General features: G+C 33.7%; 1 protein-coding gene across 1 annotated transcript; it reads right to left on the bottom strand.

Annotated features, from left to right (window-relative positions):
- Positions 1 to 957: 957 nt before the first annotated feature.
- On the bottom strand, positions 958 to 24,857 carry LOC115443684 (venom serine carboxypeptidase). The gene is made up of 8 exons (XM_030169189.2): positions 24,623 to 24,857; positions 17,906 to 18,225; positions 9,900 to 10,012; positions 8,507 to 8,680; positions 6,525 to 6,692; positions 3,691 to 3,956; positions 1,723 to 1,854; positions 958 to 1,389 (listed from the first exon to the last, which is right to left on the bottom strand). Exons 1-8 carry the CDS (start codon positions 24,655 to 24,657, stop codon positions 1,020 to 1,022), a joined length of 1,578 nt encoding a protein of 525 aa, XP_030025049.1. The 5' UTR covers positions 24,658 to 24,857; the 3' UTR covers positions 958 to 1,019.
- Between the last annotated feature and the right edge of the window lie 1,845 nt (positions 24,858 to 26,702).

The raw sequence follows: 26,702 nt of genomic DNA, 5'->3' as shown, positions 1-26,702 counted from the left end.
TATAACTTTTATAAAATATTAATGTCGTATAAGTTTTAAAACAGAAGATTGCATTGAAACCTTATGAAAAATCTACAAGTTATGAGCCATTCAAATTAGGCAGTAGGAGTTAGTGTCAAAAAACAGAAATGGGACGCAGTACTTGCATGTGACGTCATCGGAAATTACGATGCGTGCGAAAGAAAGAGATGGAGCGATATTCCCACTGCTGTACGTAGCAATATTTGAAATATGAATTACTGCCTCATTTCGTATGGAATTTTAATACTGTTTTCACAGATTAATTTCTTTTTTATACTTATTGCTATTACACATTAAAGAATGCACAAAATCAAACATAGCCAAATACGCTATTCTTCGAAAGGTTTTTCCTTTTATGATGTAATAAAAAATACGAGGGACAATTCATAATTTATATTTACATCACATAGATCTTATAATAAAAATATAGTTTATAAGGAAAAGTAGATAATTCGTTTCATATAAATTCAATAGTGTTAATTTCTAAACTTTTAAATACAATATTCCATAATAAAATAGTTTCATTTTTAAATTTATGATAAACAGCTAAAAACGAGAAGTTGATAATATTTTTTCTACGGCGAAAATTTAAGTCGATTTAGCTGCAGGCAAAACTCTAATACAATTAACAATAATACATATATATTTACTATCTGTTTTTCTAAACTTTTAAAATAAATTTTATTTATTAACATAAGAATATTAGAACATAGATGGACGGATGAACAAATGGATGGATCATTTTCCGAATTAAAAATAGAACAGTATTATAAATAGTAGCATAGAGTCAATTAAATTAAAATAAAATACAATCATAGGCTGAATACATCAAACACGTCACAATAATAAAAAGTCTTCTCACCACGGCACATCACTAGTTTCGGATATTATCTTACATGGAAGAACACACTATGAAAAGTTTTAAGGAACGTAACACGTCGGAACACCTTAAACGGGCTGATCAGTCTTGTTTCAAATTCGTATTATCACATTCAACATCACGACATGGTTAATACACTTTCTGATATTGACGTCTCATCAACATTACTGTAGAAATACGCTTCAGTCCTACTTTTCCACCTCAGAACATAGATGACGCCAGCGCCAAAAGAAACAATTAAAAGAATATTAAACATTATGCTCACAATGAGCCCCACTGTCAGCCCCGTTGAGCCTTCAGTTGAGTCCTCTATAAAGTAGTCTGGGGTCTCGTCTGGTGATGGGATGTAGTTGGGAGGGAAGGGAAGGTCGAACCCCCGTATGAAGTAGTCGATGAGGTTGTGCATTTGCGCCGGCTTGTCCATCGGTACTAAGTGTCCCGCACCTCGGACAAGTACTTCAGTTAGGCGGCCTCCAGACTTCACGTACCTTTAAGTAGATTGCATACATTTTAATGATAATGATTACGCGCACTTCAGGTGGTTTTTGGTCATAGTAATTTTGATTGTTACGTAGATTTTCCGGAGTACAGAGGTAGTAGTTATTTGTAAAGTGACTATATCATTAAGGTTTTGTTGGACTTTTGCACTAGTAATTTATAAAACAAAAAAGGATCAGATAACTCTTACAAATTAAATATATCGCCTGGCACAGTATTTAAATTTTCAAAAACAAACTCCTTTCGATCTAACCTGCGGAGTGACAACGTCCTATGACGTCACGTCCACTGAGTCAGCCAGTATATAACAACCGAGTACTCACCCAGCCACAGAGTTATTGTACCACCAAGGCTTCCTAGGGGCCTTCAGAAAGTCCTCTCGATAGCTCCATTGCCAGTGGGACCTCCGAGCTTGTGCGTTTTGAACACAGGGCGCTGTTAAATCCAGCTGACCGCTGTGGAAAAATGTTAATTATAAAACAATTAAATAAGTAATTACCTATGATGGAATTAGAGTAGGTGGCCATTCTACATTCGATGCCTAAAACCTAGAGTATATTTATAAAAAAAAATATAAAAAAAAAAAACAAAACTGGTGATATGAGTGGTTGTTGATGTATGAAATAAAATACCATAAAATGTGCTAATGCTAGCAGCGAAGTTTTACCGTGTAGTTTTGGTTTATTTAAGTTTATAAGTTTTACGATTTCTCAAGAGAATCTAAACCACCTTAGGCAGATTGAGGCCAGTCATATGTATATTTCTTGTGATACCTTGTATTTCATTTCTATGTTGGTATCGTAATTTTGTAATTAGAGAGTAAATTAATCCTTTACTTGTTAATCTTGAATAAGCGTGATTGTCCAATAGTGTACACTTAATTTAAGAAATATATAACTGAATAAAATTGTAGAAACATTTACCGGATCGATTTCTCAATGTTAAAAAAACTGCAACATTAAATATGTAGGTTGTAAAAACGTATGTTTATATATTGAAACAGGTAATAAAGGCGACAAAATATTATTAAAAACCGGATTATGTGTTTTTGCATACATAATGGTTTAACGGTTTTATTATAATATGCGGGATTTAAATTTGCCAGAAAACTTGCAGAAATTGACTTCCGCGAGCACTATTTACCGTGTAACTAATCACAGGAAGCTAACTAGCAAATTTTAAAGCATGCAGATCTTGCAGCGAGACGCACGTGAAAAAAAATAATGTATTGCCACTGGTGTTACCTGGCATTTGAAAGTTCTTGTGTAATATAATGCTGCGCGCAATTGCCACTTTAAACAGAGAGTCAAAAACTAGATGCGTATGATAGTGTAATCTTTAAAACTATGCTCTAATATGGGACCATCGCATGACTAGCTAACAGTGGCGAAGGGTGACATATAGGCACTACTAATATGCACAAATGCGGTCTGCAAATAGTTCCCATGAAAATTAGATTTTACATAAGATACGAAAGGGAAGTCGCGAGGAATCGGGTTATATGGACCCTTTGCCACTGCTAGCCAATGAAGTCACACTTCTTCATTTCTCTTCAGTCCCATCGCTGAGAGTCAATGCAGACGGCCTATTTTATACGCACCAACAACCGTCTTTAATGGGCGTTTCAATTGCATATAACACGTAAAAAATCCGTCATCTGCATAAGTTATCACTGGTGGTAGGTCTCTCATATGTAAGAGTCTCTCGGAGTAAGTACCACCGCAAGGTCTGTTTCTGCCGGTTGTGTTCCGGTTTGAAGGACATTGTAGCCAGTGTAACTACTGGACATAATGAGACTTAACACTTCATGTCTCACGATGGCGAGTGCAATAGAATACCGAACAGTACTTTGTGATTCAAGGTGTTGGATGGTATTTTTACTGTTTATGGGCGGTCGTATCGCTTACCATCAGACGAACGGTAAACTTGTTTCGTCATTCAAAGCAATTAAAAAAAAGCCTTACGAAATCTTTTAACATCCTCAGTAGGACGTTGATTACTGACGCTTACCTGACATCGTAACGATAGTCAACTTGTCATTAATTTCAATTACCAAAACCGAGGTTGCAATTATTAGAGGCACGAATCGTAGGCATATCCGTGATTGTCAGTTTGACATTTAACGCGCCGATATTGCGCACGATTGATTTGCTGACGTATTTCAACTTGTTGTGTGTTGCCATTTTCGTCCAATTTGTAGATACGCGATTCGCCCCCACCACTGCTCATCTGTGCTCACAACTCGTGCCGCTTACTGTGGCAGTTTAAAAAATCCAAAATAAAATCCTTACCAATATATCAATATTTTGTAATGTTCCAACAACGTCATCACTTTGGAGCTGACGTCACTCACGAAGTCTGGTATCAGCATTTCGTGGACGCTCCCGTTTGAGAACGTGAACTCAATATTTCCTACGTGTATCGCCTCCTTCACAACCGGCCTTGTTACGAATTCTATAAAACTCGTCAGTGGGCCGTTCAGATCGTCCTTTAGTATATTAAACATCTGCGGTTGTACCGTCATGTCTTGTAATTTGTCCAGGAGTTTGTTTCGAAACTGAAAAAAGAAGGTTAAGTTTTTTATTTAATTATGAAGTAACCAGTTATAATCAACGAAATTCGACGTTAATGTTTGAAGTGATCTTTGTAAGGTGCTTCCGGGTCATTAAAAAGATTAAATGACTTAAAATGTTAACAATAACCTAGTAACATAAAATATGTCTGTGTCAAATGCATTAAGGATTCGGAATCATGGATATATGAGCTTTTTCCTTTATTTAATACAGTATAAATTGTTATAAGCATATATATCTAGAATTTATTCTATCCTTTCGAGTTTTAATCGTCAAAATCGTCAAGGACAGGGTTTTTATGTGATATCGAAGGCAAACGAGCATATGGTTCACCTCATGGTAAGTGTTCATTACCGCCCATGAACAAATGCAATACCAGGGGACATAGAGAAGCGTTGCGGCCTTTCAGGTGAAAATACTCGAAAGTTAAGAACATGACTATGTGTTAATTATTATTGTACTAATAACCTAGTAATCCAATTTTGTCTTAACAAAGTACTTACTATTTGGGCTTTATTTCAAGTAAGTTATCTGTTATCAAAAAAAAAAATACATAAAAATCCGCAATAAGCAAGAAAATATAAATAGACCTACCTGGAAGTATATTACATAGAATTAAATTCGGACATTGTACCTTCCCCATAATTACAGTCGTTGCTATGAAAATTAGAATAGATCATATCAAGTGTTGTAAATAGTAATTTGTGATAATTTCATACTCGGTTAACTTGGACATTATTAATTATAACCGCCAAAAAATGGAATAATACCTGAAATACGGATTTTATAGATTCTATAAATACTCTAAATGGGCTTGAAAGAATTTCAACCTAAACTCAGGTCAATAATTTTACTTTGGTAAGTAGGTGTTGGAACTGTCCATTTCCGGAAAAAGACCTAGAGGGGGACCAAAAACTACATGGGCAAATGTGTTGCAACGCGACATGGTAGCATGCAGTGTTTCCGATTATGACGTCATGAATATAGCGAAGTGTAAGAAAAATGTGAAGAATTCTGACCCCACCATCATGTGGGAAGATTAGTCAGTAAAAGAGAAGTAATAAAGAGATACTAAACAACGACCTCTAGTCCAAATTTAAGTTACATAATATGACGTCCCTTATATTTCATTTGAACAACCTGTTTAATGGATTAAAGTTTATATTCGTGAGTTAACGACAATGCATACCACAAAACAAGTTTAACTGGACAAGACATCTCAGTAACCATTGGAATGGGTAATATAAATTAATATTGATATGATAATCCGATGGGGAAATAAAGGGTTTTATAGTTTCGTAAGGATTTCCTTATATCTTAAATTTAATATTATAAATGCGGAAGTTTGTGATAATGTTTGGACATTTGTTACAAGTAAAGATTCTAAGATTATATAGAGCGAACCTTGGGAAAATTTTCATATAATAATTTTTGCTTATGTGATGATTGCTCAATCTACCTTCAAATCGTAAAACATCAATGTAAAATATTTCATATAATTATTTTACGTTTTTAATGCGAATATTAGCATATTTTTGTAAATATATTTGTATTAATATATAAGGACGCTGTGGCATTGTCATACGAATGCTTCAAATAAGACAGTGACTTAATACCAATTGGTACTTTTGGAGCAACAATTTGGCCCTGATGTGCGGTCTATAACTAACTAAGTATATAGTTCAATTAGCGATCCGCCCCGGCTTCGCACGGGTGCAATGCTGATACTAAATACATTACAGAAAAACTGTGAACGTTGTATATAAAAACATAGCGGCCCGCTCTGGCTCGCACGGGTATAACATAACAAAATAACAGTATTTCTCCACTATTTAATGGATGTTATTATACAAATAAACCTTCCTCTTGAATCACTCTATCTATTAAAAAAAACCGCATCAAAATCCGTTGTGTAGTTTTAAAGATGATGTCTGGTTGAAGTAAAAGAAGAAACAGCTGAAGAAATTGGAATGAATTTAGGCACATGATTAGACCACGTCGTGGATCATGATATAGGATTTTTTTATATATGGCGCTGGCGTAGTACAGATAGTATATAGTATATAATCGCTCCAGTGTTTTAGGTTTTTTTATAGTGGGAAAACCTTCACTTGCGGGCGTCACCGCGAGAGACACCTAGTTACTTATATATACCTATGTATACAGTTTTTTATATCACTAAGTACTACATTTAAACCGCGCTTTTATCTACATTATTACTAAACTGAATATTATAGTATTACACACACAAGATCACATAACGCCTTTGTCCTTGAAGGGGTAAGTAGAGGTGCTATCACCTTTTACATCCATTTCGACATGTGTGCTCCATACCATTGATGTGACAAAAGGCGAGTTTACCGCCATACAAGCACACTTCCTGACTTCCGGCTGATACGGAGCAAAAAAATCCAATATCACTTTGTCCGAACCGAGAATCGAACCCGGGACCTTATAGCAGTGTCCTACCACACACGTAATATAATAAATAAGTCTATACAACCGACGCGACATATATGACAGTATTAATGATTCAAAACGTTATGTCTTACTTCAAAGGCTTTCTCGTCGTTTTCTTTCTTGATCGCGTCGTAGTATGCGTCTTGTAATGGTTTGATGGCTTCAGCTCCCTGAGAATCGATGAGACCCCACTGTTGAAAGACTGCACTGTAGTTCGCTATACTGTCTCGGTTTAACACTGGGTTACCCATTATAACGCCCTGGAATTCATAAAATAGAAGTTACACATGTGTGGAAAAAATATGGAAATAGTATTCTTATAAAGATATTTGAAACAAGGAAAACTAAACTTTAAATACGTGTACGTAGGTAGATTGCTAATTTAAGAATTTCTTGTATTCGTAATTATTACGGTAATCATAAATCATATTTGCTTCCGAGGTTTCACTTCTCCAAGAGCATTGTATTATTGACCTTTGATTTCGAAAGTGAGTAATTTGACAAGTTGTTGAATGACTGGTACGAAATTAACTGCAAGATCATAAGATAGTAAATTGGCATAGTAACTTGTCTACTTTAGCCAAGTTCCTAAATAGTTTTTTTTGGTGTTAAGATATATTTTATATCCGCCCTGACAGCGGCCACCGTACAAGGTGATATCATTTGAACTGAAATTAATATGAGTTTATTAAGTAGCGACTATCTTAAGATCTTAACTTTAATTTGGCAGTATCTTAAGATGTTACCTTAATTTGGCAGTATCTTAAGATGTTAGCCTTAATTTGGCAGTATCTTAAGATGTTAACCTTAATTTAGCAGAATCTTAAGATGTTAACCTTAATTTGACAGTATCTTAAGATGTTAGCCTTAATTTGACAGTATCTTAAGAATTTAACCTTAATTTGAAAGTATCTTAAGAATTTAACCTTAATTTGACAGTATCTTAAGATGTTAACCTTAATTTGGCAGTATCTTAAGATGTTAACCTTAATTTGACAGTATATAGCACTCGAGAGTGAAGCTGAATTCTATCAATTAATACGGTTTTAAGTTTTACTTGCTCCTTTACAGCTTTTGAGAATAAATACATGTACATTTTGAACTGGTTTGGCAGTAAGAAAAAAAAATGTATTATAGACGTAACTAACCGTAATACGGTTCACCTTCATTTGTATTTTATTGTGACAAATAACGGGTATATCATGATCAATGATATATAAATGCATCTTTGAGTTTAATATATTTGAAGCCCATGTGTTAGTTTTAGCATTAAATAAACGGTATTTTATGTTATAGACATATTAATAATATTAATGGCTGTAAAAATATTCAATTTGTAAATCCTGGTATCATTAAAATATTCTTGCTTCCCAAGGTTATCAAGTTCACGGTGACATGAAAATATATTTCAAATTCCGAACGTTACGTTCTAAAAAAATATACTGCCAAAAATTTATTCAACGCTCGCATAGTATTTTTTTGGTATATAACCCTACCCTATGTCCAGGGCCTCATACAATCTCCCTGCCTAATTTCATCGAAGTTCATTCGGTAGTTCTTAAATTTTTCGCATTCTGACAGCCGAGGCGGGGGATTGTGTTTTATAATAAATATGTTAGGATTTTTTCTCCAAAATTATGTGTATGAAATATGTACAATGATACTTACTACCTAATGTTATAAACACAGAAACTAATCGTTTTTGAATAAAGTTTGGTACACAGGACATGTTTTTCATTAACATGTTATTATATTTTGTCTAATTTTGTATTTAATGTGTGTTCTCTATACGGAGAAAGGATATTCACCCGAGTGGAACTGCGAACAGCATCAAAGTTTAAAGGCACAAGTCGTGAGCACACTCATGATTGGTCGGTTGGACGTCCAAGGCACGCATGTCGCATGCAATTATTTCCTTAGTCTCTAACTCGTTGTCTATTGGCTGACGTATGTCATATGCTACTATACACTTTCGTCCCATTTGTAGATACGCGAGCTCTCCTCTCCAACCCTGTTCATCTGCGCTCAAGATTTGTGCAGTTTACTGTAACTGTTCACTATCAAAGTAACATACCTGTAAGTTAACATCAAGTTTTCCCAGCAAGGGATCTTGTTGATGAATCTTCAGACCCAAGGCGGGGAGATATCGGCCCGCGTATGACTCCCCGGCGATGTAAAGCGGCGCTTTTTTCAATTCAGGGAATATCGCCACAAATTGCCTCAAAGCGTCGTAAAGATGACCAGCACACTGACATGTAAGTTAATAGAGTTAATTAGTTGCTGAATGGGTAACGCTATAAGTATTTAATATCTTGAAACTATTACGAATGAACAATGCCATATAAGATCTTCATCTCATTGGGTTATCAAATAGACTAACGTAACCTATATTTCTAGTATTTATGGTTCCTAATTATACTTAATATTTAGGATTACTTAAGAGGAACAATTCCGTCGTTATTGTTGCATAACTTTAACCGTTTACGCAGCGCACGCAACGGAATTTCTTAAAAAGAATAAATTTCCTTTTTTGGTTCAATATTAATTGATGGTCCGCTCCAATTGTAATAGCATGATGTTATATAGCCTTCCTCGATAAATGGGCTATCCAACACTCAAATAATTTTACAATTCGAACCAGTAAGCATACATTTAGACAATCTATCAAAAATATTGAATTGAAAACTAGAAAATATTGAGTAATAAGACGACATTTTCAAAATAAAAAATGTGCATTTTTGGAACTTGACGGTGTTAGTGAGCATAAATAATATTAGGTACCTAAAATAAAAGTAATAAAGACTATAAGGCAGCAATAAGTTGAGGTACTACGTAAGCACGAGATCTCTATTGGGATTTCCGTCTTCCAATTTTGAAGTTGTCCCATCGGCTAAATATTTTCCTCAACAAATCCAAATAAATGTGGAATTAGCATAGAATGCCTAGAACTTTTTTCGAGTTTTTGCACACATATTGATGTTTCTATAAAATTCAACAATCCAACTTAAATAATAGTGCATAGTTATATATTTGGAATTTTCAACAAAACCGAAACAAATTAGTTAAAAAAAGAACCAAGCTTGTGGTTAGTGTTCCTTAAATATTGAGCAAAAGGGTTATTTTTTATTTCCATTGCAAAGTTTCCGGGTTGCTCATTAAGCGTGCATTTTGATTGTCATATAAAAAAAACATTGTAAGCAAAATAAAATATCAATCAAGTTTGCGATAAGAACTCTACTTAAGTTCATTGTAAGAGTTATAACTGATATTTTTCGGCTTTATATGGATACGACAAATTCATTTACAATACAATTAAAACAAAGAAACGTGACAAAATAGATTTATTTCATATTGTTGAAACTATTATTTTTATGAAGATTAGTTTGAATTGATTGACCTGAGTACGGCATTCCCGTTCTTTTAACGATTACTTGAAGATAATACTTCTTTAATCACTTATTACTCACCGAATCCATATCGCGTACAAATCCTTCTTTACTGTTAGTGAAACTGAAGCCTGCTCCAACTGGATTGTCGATAAACAGCAGAGAATAGTTTTTGGCCCAAGACCACTGCCGCGCTGAAACAGAATTTATATTTACAAGGGCGTGTCCATTATTGGCGACTAGACCACTTATGTATTTGTTCTTGGAAATGTCACGCGTTACGGTTGATCGATCGATTTCGATGTTAGATAGTAGCTTTGAATTTAAAATACAGGTTCAAATAATCAAATTTTTATTGCTACTTAAGATTAATAGAGAATGTTTATATCATTAGAATATTTCAAGGCTACTTGATTAGAGAAGTGCTGTACTATAAGAAGAGTACGAAAAAGCGCGGGAAACCTCGACATAGCACGCCATAGCATATGAGTTAGAGCAGCTATACTCTAAGTGCGTTCCGCGGAACCCTAGGGTTCCGTGATACCTCTGTCGGGGTTCCGCAAGAATTTAGAAAAAATCAAAACACCTCTCTCTGGTCGCTCCGCGGCCGCGCGGAGACAAAACGCTATGAACGTTATTTATTTATTTATTTGTATTTGTAGAAACATGTGTTACAATAGCTGGTACAATATCTCATAAGTTTGGTATCAACAATTTTATACTTGTACAACCCGTTCGCTCTAAGTTTGCCGGTCTGTGGAATGTGCGTAGTGCGTACCCTCCTCCACGTGACAACAAAACTTATAATGTGTCATAGTTTTACCCAAATATGTACGTACACAATTTTTATTGTTACAATTAAATAAAAAATATTTTTTTATTATGTTGACGCCAAAGCTGATATGAAACTCCAACTTTTTTCCATCAAACCTGATATCAACCAATTGATGAAAAATAAAAAAACAGTTTCATGCCTCCCACTAGTTAGATTTTTTTCTTTTTTAATGTTTTCTATTATTGTCCTTGCCAAGTGGTGAAGTAAATAATTATTAGTAACTGTTACATTGTACTTTTATTATGCTGATTAATAAAAAATACACTTATAAATACAATTGTTTTATTGTAGGGTTCCATCAAGTATTTTGCTTCCCAAAAGGGTTCAGTCATTTAAAAAGTTTGAGAATCACTGAGTTAGAGTATGTTATAAATTACATATTTCAAAACATACTTATATTTTAAAGAGAATCGTAAAGCTAGTATAATTAATGAAAGATACGGATCCTTCCTAACCGAATTTTGGACTCAGTCAATTACGCAAGATATTATAGTGCACTCTGTTCCTGCACTCATGGTCCGGGTAGACGGCAATTCGACATGACCGAAGAAAGGTCAAGCGCAGGACCAACGGCTTTACTACGTGCTTTGTGAAGCACGCGGGTATTACACCGCCAACTTCCTGACTCCGAGCTGCGTCTAAGTAATTTTAAAGAAGGTAAAACCCATTCCAATTACTTTGGCCTGACCCAGGATTCGAGACCCACGACCTCAGCGTGCAACTACATCACTAAGGCCCTGAAAAGAGAGATCAAACTCAAGACTGCAAATCGTGGTAAAGGTAAGCAATTAGTTAATGAAGTAATTATCCTTAAAGTTTAAAATAATTAAGATCTTTTACACGTAAGGTTATCTACAAGACGGTGGAATTCTAACGGATTCTTTTGCAATTCTTCCCATATTGAGCACAATAAAAGAATGACGAAATTGTGAAGGCTATCATGCTTGTATCATAATCAAAACAATCAAATTCTCACCATCGACCTTCATGCTTGAATAAAGCCATAAGTGAATTGTGTATAATTTTACCTAAAATCAAGATTCAATGTGACCTCTCAAAGTTGTGCTTGTTAAAATAACCAGTCGTTTATACTATACTAGCTTCTGCTCGCGGCTTGGCCTGCATGAAGGAGTTTTCCGGGTTATATTTTTTTCTCTGACTTATTTGATATGTAACGTTATATTATGACGAAATTCCACAAAATCATTATAAATTGTAGACTATGTGTTATTCTGATGTATAATCAATGCTACTGTAAAGTTTCATCCAAATCCGTTCAGTAGTTTTTTCGTGAAAGAGGAACAAACATACATACATTCATCCTCACTAACTTTCGCATTTATAATATTAGTACTTGTGTCGTTCAAATGAATTTGTCAATCAATAAAACCCTTTTCATGTAATGGTTTAAAGAAATTAATGACATATTTTTAATCGTTAATAATTAATTGTATTGAAATAAAGTTATATCTTTGACATTTATCTTCTAACTAGGGCCTGCCAAATGCCAAACAACTATTAAAGTTTATTAAACGTTAACCAATCATTGAAGAATTGGTCTATAAAAAATATTATTACATTTTGACATTGACAGCTTTAAATGTGACAATATATTATATGTTGGTAAAATGATTATTTTATCCATATCTTAAATATTTATCCACATTAAATCCTATTTTACTCCATAATTTAATTTATATTTAAAAAAAAGAACAGTGGACTGAACGAATTAAAAAGTAAAATTAAAAACCTCGTCATTTTAAATATATCGACAATCGAATTTGTATGTATGCCATGAATGACATGTACGCGTAGCTTTTACCACAAAAAATATTAAAAACAAGATTTAATGTAAGTCAAGTCACGCGTAAGGGCTACTTAATATTAGCTCTCATACAAAATGTATGTATGTCCGGTTGTACATTGATTATGCTGTATGAATATTGATGAGGTTGTCAATTATGTGCATGTCTATATGTTAATATATTCCACCACAATGTAATACTTCTGTTATAAAATCGATGCCCACACTCGGCTATGTTTAACAAAATATCGATACAGCATGTTTACAAAACAAAAATTACAGAAGCAAGAAACTAAATTATACGCTATTTCTACGATTATGTACAAGTATTTGTTTGTTTTAAATATGCATGTTGTTTTGGGTCGCGGATTCCTCTATGTATTTAGATGAAATTTGGCATAAAATAGATCAAGTCCATGCTGTGCACTTCCGATTCCTAGAAATTGCGCGGCGCGGCGCAGCGGGGCTTTTATTTCGGGGGTTTCCAAGCAAGCGTGGCCTTTAAAAAAAAACACTATAAAAAACAAAAGTGATCTAACCAGAAAAGAAAACTGAGTAATTGGCAAGATATTATTTTTTGTATTATATTTTATTAAATTGCAGCAATACCGTAGTCTAAGATCTTAGGCTCAGAGTTAAGGTATCTAGAAACGATGTGCCATATTTGAACAAAAATTTGTCAATTTCAATGTACCTACTACAAAGAAAGTGCAACACATAAGTGACGAAGGGTTCATTAATACAGATTGCTGCGGGCTTCCCTTTCGTAATTATCATTATAACGATTTGTAGACCACGTTTATGCATTTACCTATATGTGTTGGGTTACCTTTCGGAAAACTTCACAGTATGTAACACATACCATAGCGTTTTGTATTGTTATGAAAGCACACATAAATGAATCTAAAACACTTGTTTTGCACATATCAGTACTTATAAATGTGCGCATGGGCATCAACTCTTATAATTTGGCAAAAAGGAAAGATCAAACAAACCGCGACCTTTATATATTGTCTAGGAACAACAATGTCCGAACTGACTTTCGAATGCAATGTACATTATATGTCTCGTTTGTGAGACTTCCGCCTACGACGTGTCGAGTCGTATATTCATATCGGAAGCAAATCTATTTCCGGTAATTGACAATTTCTTGTTCCGGAAAGTTCCTGTGTACGATATAATATAGCTAAGGTTACATGCATTTACCGGTATTTTTATATCGAAAAATTCCAGAATGTCGACACACATCAATTATTTCCTTGCATAAGAATACATACAATCTTATTATTATCTTACAAATATTATAAATGCGAAAGTTTGTGAAAATGTTTGGAGTTAGTTAAAAGTTAACGCAAAAACAGGTGAAGGGATTTGGATAAAGTTTAGCACATGGATAGATCATGTCCTAGATTAACACATCATCATCATCCACAACTTCTAATCCCACTGCTGGGTATAGACCTCTCTCACATCGTGCCATCTTTTTCGATCTTGAGCCAATCGTATCCAGGTTCGAACCCCAATTCTTACTATGTCGTCGACCCATCTTGCGATATGCTTGGATTAACACATAAGCTATATTATAATAATGTTCCCAATGGGGAATAACATAAATGTTTTTTTTAATGATCGCTTTAGTATCGTTTTGGTGGTCTATGAATCGATATCGTGTTTTTCGAACTTTTGTACCAAGAAAATCCGTCAAGCAGGTCAAACTTACTCAAAAATAATTTACCTAATCCTATAGGATTAGGTAAATTATATGGAATCATGGAATTCTGGCTGCTTGATATATCAAGCAGCCAGAATTCCATGCGTCCGGAGTCTCATTATAAAATTATAGCTAACATATCGGTCAAATTACATAAATGCGATGAATATTTACGATGTCTGCATATGACGTAACTTAATTTAGACTGTGATGTTACAGATAAGATTTCTCTTAGTGCTTGAATAATTAATTGCCAAATTAGTCACATACATAATTCTGATCGAAATTCAAGTATTGTGAAGCGCTTGTTAGGAATTTTGAAGATGTTTCGTTAACATTGAGGTCCAATAAATTTTAGAGGGCACTTAAAGATTAGTCTCGGTGTAAGAATGGAACCCAAAGGCCTTTATTCTATGGCCGATTTTTACCGTTACTTCCCGTCGACACGGCTATGAGAAACAGTATAAATTCAGTTGTATGAAATTGTTTCCCAAATACAAACGTATTTATAATAAAAACATCAAAATACAAACACTTTTTGTAAATCATGGTCAAATGATCTTAGGAATTTTGAGGGAAAATACGCTATGTAAAGAAAATGATAATGATATGGAGATAGTTTAAAACCCTGGGAAGGACATAGGCTATTTTATTTTCGGGATATGTTTTTCAGGCGGGCGAAACCCCGAACAAAGCTAGTAAATAATAATGTTATCAATATAAATAAGGACCTACCGGCATTATGAATCGGTGATTATCAAATATATATACTAATATACATATAAAGCTGAAGAGTTTGATTGCTTGAACGCGCTTTCAGGAACTACTAAACCAATTTAGATTTTTTTTTACTAATACTAAGCTACATTGCTCTTGAGTGCTATAGGTTAGTTTATCCCGGAAAACATAAAGCGGGATTTTTATTCCGGAAAAACTTTTTCACGTCGGCAGAGGCGCGAGAAAAAGCTAACAGATAAGATCTTATCAATCGTTTTTAAGACATTAATGTAAAACCGCAATTTATTTATGTTTGTAAATGTAGGTTACGTTCAGAAATCTGCATAAAATTATTTCGTACTAATTCGCACATTAACTAGTGGGAAAAGAAATCGCAAACAATAGCAAGGTCGTTGATCTCTATGAGGCCTTGTTTCTGCGGAGTATCGTACCTCAATACATTCTCCGAGCTCTTTTTGTACTACCTGTTGACATTAATGCATTATTTCGCAAGAGGTTTTATTTAACACTAACTTTTGCCTGGGGCTCCGCTAGAACGAAAAAGATTTTTCGGGATAAATATTTTATCGGGATAAAAGATTTTTTTTTTATTTCGCGGAGGCCATCTGTCTGGGCGGTATTTTGGGGTCACCGTGCCTTACGACACGGCATTGAACGATCAAAAGTAGCCTACAGCAAAAGTAATGCAGCTTCCTATTAAACAAACAAAATTGCTTAAGAAGTTTCTTAGATTAACGTATGCAAACAAACTTTTCAATTTTAAATATTAGTATAGATTGCACTTATTTATAAAATCAGGCTTAGGTATTTTTATCGCGTATGTACCTCGTATATATTTTGATGCATCAAATAACGTTGTACACACATCATAAGGAAACAGCATGAAAAATATAAGTTATTTTATAATGTGCCAAACTTTATTGTAAGAATAGTTGCTCATATTAGTATTTTTAACATTTATATAACTCTCAAATGACATTTACTGAAGGTTAAGGGTATTTCGAACGTTTTGAGTGTACTTGTGGATTTTTTCACGTAAGCACATATCACTCTGTAGGTGTAGTTCGCTTTAGAACTGGCACTAGCTTGGGTCACAAAAAACACTGAACAAATTGAAAACTTCAAATCGTATTTGGAGTTCTGTGTCGATATATTTTTTTATAATGAAATAAACTACAAAACGTTATCTGTATTCTAGATAAAAAAAAATACATTACGATTAAATTACTAAGGTTTTAACCAATTCACGATTTCAAATCACCTGTACAGATTACTGTGTGTTTTGAGTCTTGAATGTGTTTAGTTATTTTGTTGCTGATTAATTATACATTAGACACGTTTGTAGTAACAAACGTGACTTACGTGATTACTGATTCCGTTTGAGAAATGACCACGTTGTTAAAATATCGTCGTATTAAAATTTTGTGAATAGTTGATCCTGCCTAACCTAATTTCGGCCATGGCGGCCAATCTCAACGGTGATCACCCAAGTATGTACGCAGGAGATATTATAGTGCAATCCGACAAGACCCGAGAGATCAGGCGCAAGACCAACGGCTTTTGTGCTTTCCGAGGCACGATGTTATCACACCGCCAACTTCCTGACTCCGAGCTACGACTGAATGACGACAAATGAATTTTTAAGAGGGAAAAACCCAGTCACAGTTATTTTGGCCCGGTCCGGGATTCGAACCCAGGACCCCAGCTCTAATCGTACTGGTACCCTGTACAAATACAACTACGTCACCGAGGGAGTCAAAAGTCGGTTAATAGTTAATGATGAAATAGTGAGTGTAGATATAATATTCACCTTGGTCAAGGCCATTTTCACCGACTGTCTTGGTGGCGTACGTGTATTGCGCGAACGGTAGGACTCTTTCTGAGATCTTTGGTTGGAATACGGAAAAAAGATACGGGTTATTCTGCTTAGTAGCCCAGACTTTGGAATAGTTGTGGAATTGTGGAAATAATTGGAAATGGAATAGAGATTTTGGAATTGTTTTGGAATATGGCGATAGGCTCGCCCCTTTTTACATTATGTTACGGAACGGACATGCAGATAGTGGGTGCCTGAGTTGTACCTATGCCTAGCCCTTCGGGTATAAAGGGATATTGTGTGTGTGCGTGCGTGCGTATGTGTGTGTTAACCCAATATAGCGTGGTGTTGCTATTTTATTATTTACGAAGTGTTTACATACAAATCTTAACCAAACTATTCTTTGCTATTGACTATCTACAGTGAGTGTAAACTACAACTATGTAAAAGTTGTGATAGACGGAAGGTCAAATTAATTAATTAATTACCAATACGTAATTAAAACATAAATGTCTTGGATACAACATTAATAAATGTCACTAGAACTCCATCGCATTGCAAAAAAAAACTATAAGCAAAGGAAACAAAAGCATAACGTATGAATTATTCATGTTAACTAGGAAATATATGTAAGTAACCAACCTATTATAGTATTGCAATGTTCTAGCTAATAGGTATTATGTTAGAAAACTTTGATATAAGGTAAAATTACGAAGAAAAGATTTATCAACACGGAAATAAATAATCTAATCGTTCAAGGCCGTTAAAATACATGCAGTAATATGAAATTGCAGCGTAGTTTGTTATTAGTCGTGTGATGAAATTGAAGACAAGGCTTACTTACACGACTTTTTATCCCGCTAGGTAAAAGCTGCAGGAAGTTATTAAAATATGTAAAATTTCACACAAATCTTTAAGGCGTGCTGAGGACGTAGTTAGTTTATTTTTTGTATAGAGTATTTTTCAGCTCGCTCAAATAACGTGATGTGCAAAGAGAATAGGCCCTTATTAAAAGGAATTACTTTTTTTTCACAAACTTTTTATTGGTTTGCATGATCGTATTATTTTTTCTAATTAAGGTACTATTAAGTAATTTAGCTTAAATAGTTGTAAAACATAAAAAAAAATCAAAACGTTTTTGGCCATTTCTTTATCAATAAAAATTTCCGATCATTAATCTTACCTTTAATTTTCTTCGTAGCAGCATCATACTCAAACGGGCCCATCTCATCAAACAGTCCGGCGAGACTGGATGCCCCGGGCCCGCCTTGAAGCCATACTATCCACGGCGTATCATTAACAGGCTTATTAGCCACCGGGAAGTACCAGAAGAAAGTGTTCGAATTGTATCTCCGATCGATTGTAAAGAACCCAGAGTAGCTAGTAACGTTAAGAAATAAGGAAGAGTCGACTTGCGCTAACTTTCTCGCTTCTTTGACGTGACCTTTTGTTAATAATGGAGTGAGGATCAGTGCTGGTGATGATGCCACGACCGTGATGCCGCTGTGAATAAAAGGTCACAATAAATGAGACTGCACAACTCAATTATTTGAAATAGAGTCCAGTGGCGAGGCGTCAATACAAGCCGATTCCTACCGGCTTCCCTTTTACATTTTCGGTGATACTAAACAATATATTTAATAAGTAAATTTAAATTTAAAACATATCAGATAATGAACAATAATTACAATAGCTTAAATTATTAATTAATGATAACTTAATAATGACATCTATCGGCCATTAGCCCGATGTTTATTAAATTTAATCGATATCGATTACTTATTTTAAATAACATTAGATGGCGCACTTTGTATTTAGTTCCCCAGAAATTCCGTTAACAAAGTGAAATTATGACGCCACAGGCGCAAGGTAACCCGCTGTCAAGCGGCTTAATGTCGTAGCATGTTTTTTAATATAGATGGCAGCACTTTCTATGACTTTCTATGCTAGTGTTTGTCGAAATCACGCGGAAGATATGGGCATAGGTAACCCGAGCTAGTTCGGCTTCACGTTAACCGACTTTGTATAGTTGTCGCTTTTTACGTCCTTCAAACGTCATAATTTATTATGCTACCAAGTTGCGGTGTTTGTAAATTGTCATATTCATTTTATTTTTTGATAGTTCTGTGATATTTCGTTACCAGCGCTTTATTTAGAAACTACAAATGAAAGTGTATTATAATGGAAATAACTAACTACTTTGTGATCAGATAATGTCTACCTTTACGTAAGTATATTATTAGTATGTGATTTCACATATTAGTATTTAGATGGTTAAATATTTGAAGTATATCTGAAACTTTTTGATTTCAGACACAAAATGTTTGTTAGAAAAAAATAAATATTATATTTTACTGAATTTGAAATATCACCACGTACAAACAAATATTAACGAATAACCTTTCTTGATTATTTAAATTGATAATTATATAAGTTTAACATGTAGGTGCATTTAAACTGTTGGTCTGTTTGGCGATCGTGATACCTATTTTTATAAGGAGAAATTACATTTACTTACAGTTTATTTTGAAAATAAACAGATAATCATAGGTACGTAGTGTGGTTATAATTTGAATACTTACTTTTGTTTGCTGTTATAACAAATTAATACGTAGGTACTTATATTTGTGATTAATGGAAGGAGAATTATCTACGTTTATTGTTCGATTTTATAAATGTTTCAATTATTTACACATAATAGGTAATTTAGTAGGCATGTCAATGTTTGTCGATTTAGATTCAAGACTAATTCGTTGTCTTCGTTTTTGTTTCCCAATAAATTGCCCCCGATATCTTAACTGACGCCAATTTTTTTTACACCGGGTTACCTTTTGAAAAATTTCACCCTTCGCCACTGATAGAGACGGGATTTTACATTTTTTCTAGGTTTAGTCATGGTCGACTGGAGTGATACTAATGAGAGCTACAATTAACACTACGCCAACTTGAAAATGTCAATTTAGGAGAGATGTTGAAAGCGAGAAATAAGATAAATTTTATAATACTAGAGTTTTCATAATGAGCGTTTTGTGTAATTCAAGAATTCTTCTATATAGCAAAAAAAAGAAATTTTGTAAGCTTATAAAAGATTGAGAAATAATAATTTTGCATTCTAACGGAAATTAGCAAACAATCGATTTAGCGTAGCGTACTTGTATCGCTATAATGTAATAAAAAAACAAATAGTTTTAGCTTAGTAACTTAGTGCTTTTCAGAATTAAGATTTTGGAATAAATATATTTTTAAAATACGACACATCTCATTAGTGTTTTTGACGAAATATTTTTTTTATAATATAGCAATATTACATGTATACATTTTCAATATTACAATATATCCTATAGTTTAGAAATAAAATTAGAATCCGTAGGTATTGTATCGCGACTCTTCGTTTGGATGTCGTCGAATGTCTAAATAACTTAGTTTATTTTAGATCTCAAAGCCGAGATATTTTTTCATCCATGTGTCTAATCGGCAAACTGTAAAGTAATCTATGTTTTCCATAATTTTCTTAGCTATACGATATGAGCTATACAAACTTAAATGCTCCGGAACGCGCACGTGCCCTATGGGATATGTGCAACATCATGTAAATTTCGATAATATTATAGCCATATAGAATTCGAAAATGTTATGCATATACATTCAATGAACTTAAAGAGTCAAACAGCATTGACGTGGTCCCGTTTTAAGACTTGAGACACATTGTATAACATTCCGGCATGATATGACGTCAGACGCCGCCGGGAGTTCCCTCGGAATTTCATCCATAATGCGTCAAACAATATTGAAAAATAAAATTACTGTCAATAGCTTTTCAATTATATTTTTCATTCACTTAAGTTTTTATGTACTTAATACGTATATTTCAATTGAAGTTAATGTGTAGAAGCTTTTTGCAGTTTAGAATTTGTCACCTAGTTTTGTAGTCGGCTGTACTTAGCTATAATTCGGATAAATAAGTAAACATTAAATATCTATTATAAAAGATTTTTTTAACAAATGTAAACTAACAAAACGAAACGCTTGTTTCTGACGCGATAAGCTTCTAAAGGGTTCAGTTATCAACTTGACACATGAGCACTGGATAGTAATATGAAAATTCTTGATAGTTCTTAATACTAGATAGTTCTCATCAAGAAGTTATTATACATTGACATTAAGCAACACTTAAAATTTAAATAGAGGGAAGGGAGGTCTCTGGGCTGATTGCCACGATTTTGCGTTAGATTTTACGTATAAATATCCAATAGCAATGGAAATAATATATATACATAAGTAAAACCAATCTAATGCTGATAGGGTTTTATTTAAATAAAAACGTAGATAACGCTCACAATTAACTTATTCGGATATTTTAATTAAAAAACCAATGCAAAAACACGAATGAAAAAGTCACAAGAAAGCAAAATTCGAAATTTCGTTTACTTAGACGGTATACTTATTCCAGTTATTGAAACAAACTATCGAACTTATTTTGAAAAAAAATTGTTCTTTGGTTGAAAATTAACCCGTAAGGTGAATCAATACAAAAAATGTATTGTAGATATCAATTTTTTCAATTCCCAGTACCGACCTACTGTTATCCGGATCATATTTATAATACGAAACTGCATTTTAACAAATTTATAGTTACCGGAAGTCATTTACACATTCATATTATATAATAATAGCGGTTTCAACAGACAAACACATGATTCACAATATTGATGGTCCAACTTCGTTTAAATTTTTAAATATTGCGAAATATTTTTTGTGGCAACCACCTATTATAATAATTTTATGTAAATAAAAAATAATGATGGTGTATTTTATAATAAAACAGTATTATTTATATAATTTCAAGTATACGTAACAATAGCTAATAATAGCTAAAACAAAATGAAATCACTCAATCACATACGTAATATTATTGTCAACTGTAAAATTATGCGACGCGAAAACGCAATCAACTTGTTGCTTCAGCAACTTCAATTATGGGCAACTTGTTGACATCTACAAGTTTCTATGCTCTTTAGACTATATCAAAGCTATTATTTACGTGTTAACGTAACTATTCATGGGTATTAACCTATTAGAAATGTATATCATCAGATATAAATAACAGGGAATTTCCTGAATATGAACAAGCTTATCCGAGCTCGTGCTCTGATTCCATCAAGGAAAAGTACTTACTGAATTGAATTGTAATATTTCTCAGAATATATGCGGAAAACTTCTTGATAAATATGATTTATTCAAGTCAGCAAATGTAAGAGTAACATAAAAAGTACATGGCTATTGGCAAATAATCGTAAAAATCTGTCATTGGGAAGCCAACTATAAGGCCTGCATAACGAATATGACTTATTACGATAACCTTGCGTTGATTGTTGTCGTTTTTTGCATAGTCTGTCCGGTAAGACAGCAACAATGATCAATTAAAAACCTTAAGAAGAACAATTCAAAATGATGACATCAATTTAACGATATATTTATCGGTTAAAATTGAATTATTGTATAACACTAGTTTTTTAATTCTGGAAAAAAATCTCTATTGTACTCACATACATACATACATACATACATAACATCACGCATTTATCCCCGAAGGGGTATGCAGAGGCGCAACTAAGGCACCCACTTTTCGCCAAGTATGTTCCGTCCCATGATGTGATAGGGGGCGAGCCTATCGCCATATCGGGCACAAATTCCAGACTCCGGGCTGATACTGAGCAGAAAAACCCAAATATCACTTTGCCCGACCCGGGATTCGAACCCAGGACCTCAGAGCGCTATTGTACCGGACATGCAATACAACTACGCCACCGAGGCAGTCACATCTTGTGCACATCTTGATTTTTTCTTTGCACCGACATTATTTACGAAACAAAATGGCGGGTGTCGTTTTAGATGCGAATTGCAAAAACCCATATCATGATGTTAGAGACATTTGTCGGTTACAATTGCGCAGTTTGTAATAAGATTCTCTTTTGTAATATGGTAGTATGATCGAAGAAAGACCGCCTCCTAAAAAGGCCCACCATCCATGATTTTAGTATTTTCTGTATTGAAGTGCAATTACATACGATGTTTTATGAGTTATTTTATAATATTTAAGTAAAGTTGTAATTTAATCTTTTTTTTTTTATATTTTATGCAGATTTTCAATTAGGTGGACCTTCAATGGTTCCATTACCTAATTATGTGGTGTGATAATTACGAACCTAACATGTCTTGAGTTAGAAATGTCTATTTGGCGCGAAATACTCCTTCGAGAAGTCAAGCGTATTAAAATTCATCATGCGGCAGAATACACGTATTTATTATGACCTACCCACAAAAAAAGGTATACATACATTACCGTTTCATTAACGTAACAGAATCAGAGATATCCTTTAAAGAAAAAGTCAATGACATAACGTGTTCGCCGGGCAATATCGGCAAGATAATGTTTAGCCGATTATATTAATAACCGACACATATTTTCCGCATATTTAAAAGGATTAAACAAGATCTGGGTACATTAAATACTATGTTGCACTGTACTTTAAAATTATAATTATGAATTATTATAAACATAGTAGATTTTTCAATATTCATAGGTTATGCTTTACTATTGTAGAAAGTCCTCTTATTTTCCTTGTGTGACTTATTTACTTTGCTCAATACTTAATTTTTTTATATTAATTTGTAACTTAATACTGATTTTTATCTAGATAATACACTACATAACATTATCACGTAGTTAACGTTTGGATGGCATATTGGTTGAAGTGCACTTATCTATATTGGAACCAAAGCCTCATCCATACGCGTTGACATAGCGCCGAAGCTACTGCTATTTATCGACCGATGATGTTTATGTTTTTTATAGTGGACTTGGGTACCAAACCTGATCGCCAGTGCATCGGTGAACATCACAGGCGTAAGTATTTATTCAAAAACAGCCCCATGCCTCTGTTTGCTACAAAGAACACAGCCAGTGTGATTTTACTTTTGTATCGCCAATTTCAACACGTGATGCGTATATTCCCGTATACTTGAGGTGTTTTTTTACAAGGCCTTTCAAATGCAGCGCCTGTATACTGCTGATTGCGCACTTAAAAACACAACAGGTGTAGCATCGCAGTAAAAGTGTTAAGCGACGTTTATAAGCAGCTTTTGAAGTCTAGGTCCTTTTAGTGTCTAATAAGTAATACTTCCGTAATCTTAGCTTTATCGGTTGCTCTTTTTGACACATTCTTGTAATACAAATACGTATGATAATTAAAAAAGGTTCCTATTGTTTAACTTCTATTTCATAAGCAATCCTGACGGAAAAAGAGGGTGTTATTTATTTAAGATTTGTAACTGTGTCATCGACCCTCAGTGGACCTATTTTTATATGTTTTATTTGTTTGAAAGCTAATGGTCTTGTGTAATACTAGTTTTTTTTTAAGTGGGTAGTTTAGATAAATTTGAAACATCTAATTTTTGATAAATTATATTCTTCCTACGAACCCTGGTTCCTTAATATTTTTATAATAATAAATCGGCAAAAAGATATAGAGACATCAACAAACACCAACAACAATGTGCGATCGTTATTTGAATATCTATAAAATTTAGATATTTTAAAGCTCCCATTAATTGGTAATAAAATAATAAATGTATTTTTATAGCGCTATAATCGACGCCAATCAAATTACAAACCTACCCAACATTTTTTTATGGTGTTATTAAATTTGTTTTGCATAATTCAACAGTTACTTTTAACAATACATTATGCGTTTGTTTATTGCAATCTCAATTCCAATAAAGTTACTACATTTTATAAGCGACATGATACGACCACAAATTGTAAAGCACTACTATTCTTCATCATTATTCTTGCATTTGTTTTGGAAAAATCAAATTACTATTTAAAATATACACTTACCTTAAAACCATAAACAATCCAATTTTATGAAACATTTTGTATATAAAACAGGTTACAACTAAAATAGAATACACAAATTACAAGCGCTCACGGTGCGTGGTGCGGGCCGACTGAGTGTCCGAGCGTTGTCGTACTCGGGGACCGACGTTCGTTCGTTGATTCATTCATACCAATCAACTACTGACCAGTGTTTGCTTTCTCGGCCGTATTATTTACCTACAGCTTTTTTACTTTTATCAAGAACAAAAAAACACCGAAATATCTTTTTTCTTTACGCTAGCAATCACGTCATTTATTATCAGAATCAGTACCGTAAATGTAACTGAATAATCTAAATTAATCGCTGTAATCCACGTGCGTATACGTGACGCATGTGAGTATATGCGCTAATCTAAAAGTGGGGTATGTGATGAAAGTTCCGAGCCAATTAGGAAAAAAGGAAATTATGTAACCATAGCTATATTTACTTATATCGTTGATTTTGTTCCGTATTTAAAATTTATTAACATCAAAATTAGGCCAGTATGCAGTGATCTTTGGAAAAATAATCTCACCCTTAAAATTTATAGTTTACATAGACGATAAGCATGGCGAACATTTCCATTTCTTTTGCATTTAAGACTCAGGATTTTCAAGAATAACAATCGATTTGGTCATTGGTTTAGCTCTTACCTATTGAAAACACAACCAAGAACTTTCTCCAAGTTCTATTCTACCCTTTATTTCGACGATGAAATAAATTAACAAAATACATTTATTACAATCTAACATGAAATATCAATTAAATTGCACATAAAATTTATGCTAGCTTTGACTCCGCTATTCAGAATATCTTCAGTTTTTGAACTCCTGAAAATGTTTAATATACCATTAATTTCTTGTAGCCCTTGATCAATGAAATTGTTGTTTTTATTTTCATATATATCATAATAATCATTTTCGAGCTGTCGGTTAATAAGTTCTGTTTCTATACCTATGTAATTATTGTCGTTCAAGTTAGAATCGTCTCCATTCAATATAACATTGCCATCATGGATGATTTCACTTTTGTCTGAGAGTGGCGAAGTATTCACAGTAGATTTCAGTGTAGAACTTTCGGGTAATGGTTTTTCTGCATTGATTATAGTCACACTGAAAAAAAAGGCAGAACATAAAACAATGCTCTTAAATAGGTACCTAATTATTGATTGTGATAGGCCGGAAGAATTGAGTTTTAAATAGATTTTGGAATGTCTTCCGATAAATTTGTTTCTAAATAAGAAAGCTTTCACAAAAAAAAATCTCAAAGTTTTACACGCTACCATAATTCATACAGGCATTATTCATTGTCAAAGTTATTACAATCAATTACGCAGGAATTTTCTTTGAATTCCTGTAAAATTCATAACAATAACCATCTAAAACAAAACACAGATAAGTTCAATACAAATTTCTTACCATAATAAAAACACGAGGAGGCAAAACATGTTTTCTTTGTACTCGTTCATTAGAAGTAATAGCAACTTCTCTATTTGTATCATGGTCTCGCGATTAACCACTATCAGTGTAACAAATTACTTCTCCTTGCTAATTACTAAATGTATGCCCGTATTTGTAAAAATATGATTTTATCGGTTATAACAATTGTTTACTTGAATCTAGACTTGAACTCGATCAGCAATTAAATGGAATAATAATAATATACTAACTCATTTTTGCTTTAGAAGGGTCAACATATTTAATGCATGTGGATTGTGGAATGTAGTGAATAATGTGGCATGCATTCCGTTTAGGTGTTTCGTCATGATGCTCCGGTATACGTGTGTAGGAAAATATGCAGGTTGCACTTTGTGTAAATAGGGGGCTTTTTGGCTCTCTCACCTATACGGACATTGAATCTGTCCTTTCCAGAACGCCTGTGATTGCAAAAAGGCGGATATACCCCAGGAGACGGAATAGGGCCCCCTGATCTTACCTCACATTCAATTTTCATTCCATTAATTCTTACTTCTTACTTAATGTTATAATGCCACGAAACCAAATTCCTTAATAGAAAAATTTCCAGTATTTACTGCCTACTATTATTCACAAAGCCATTATT

This window comes from Manduca sexta, chromosome 23 (genome assembly GCF_014839805.1).
Source record: "Manduca sexta isolate Smith_Timp_Sample1 chromosome 23, JHU_Msex_v1.0, whole genome shotgun sequence".
In the NCBI taxonomy this organism is placed as follows: Eukaryota; Metazoa; Arthropoda; class Insecta; order Lepidoptera; family Sphingidae; genus Manduca; species Manduca sexta.
This window is presented reverse-complemented; position numbering and strand designations above follow the sequence as displayed.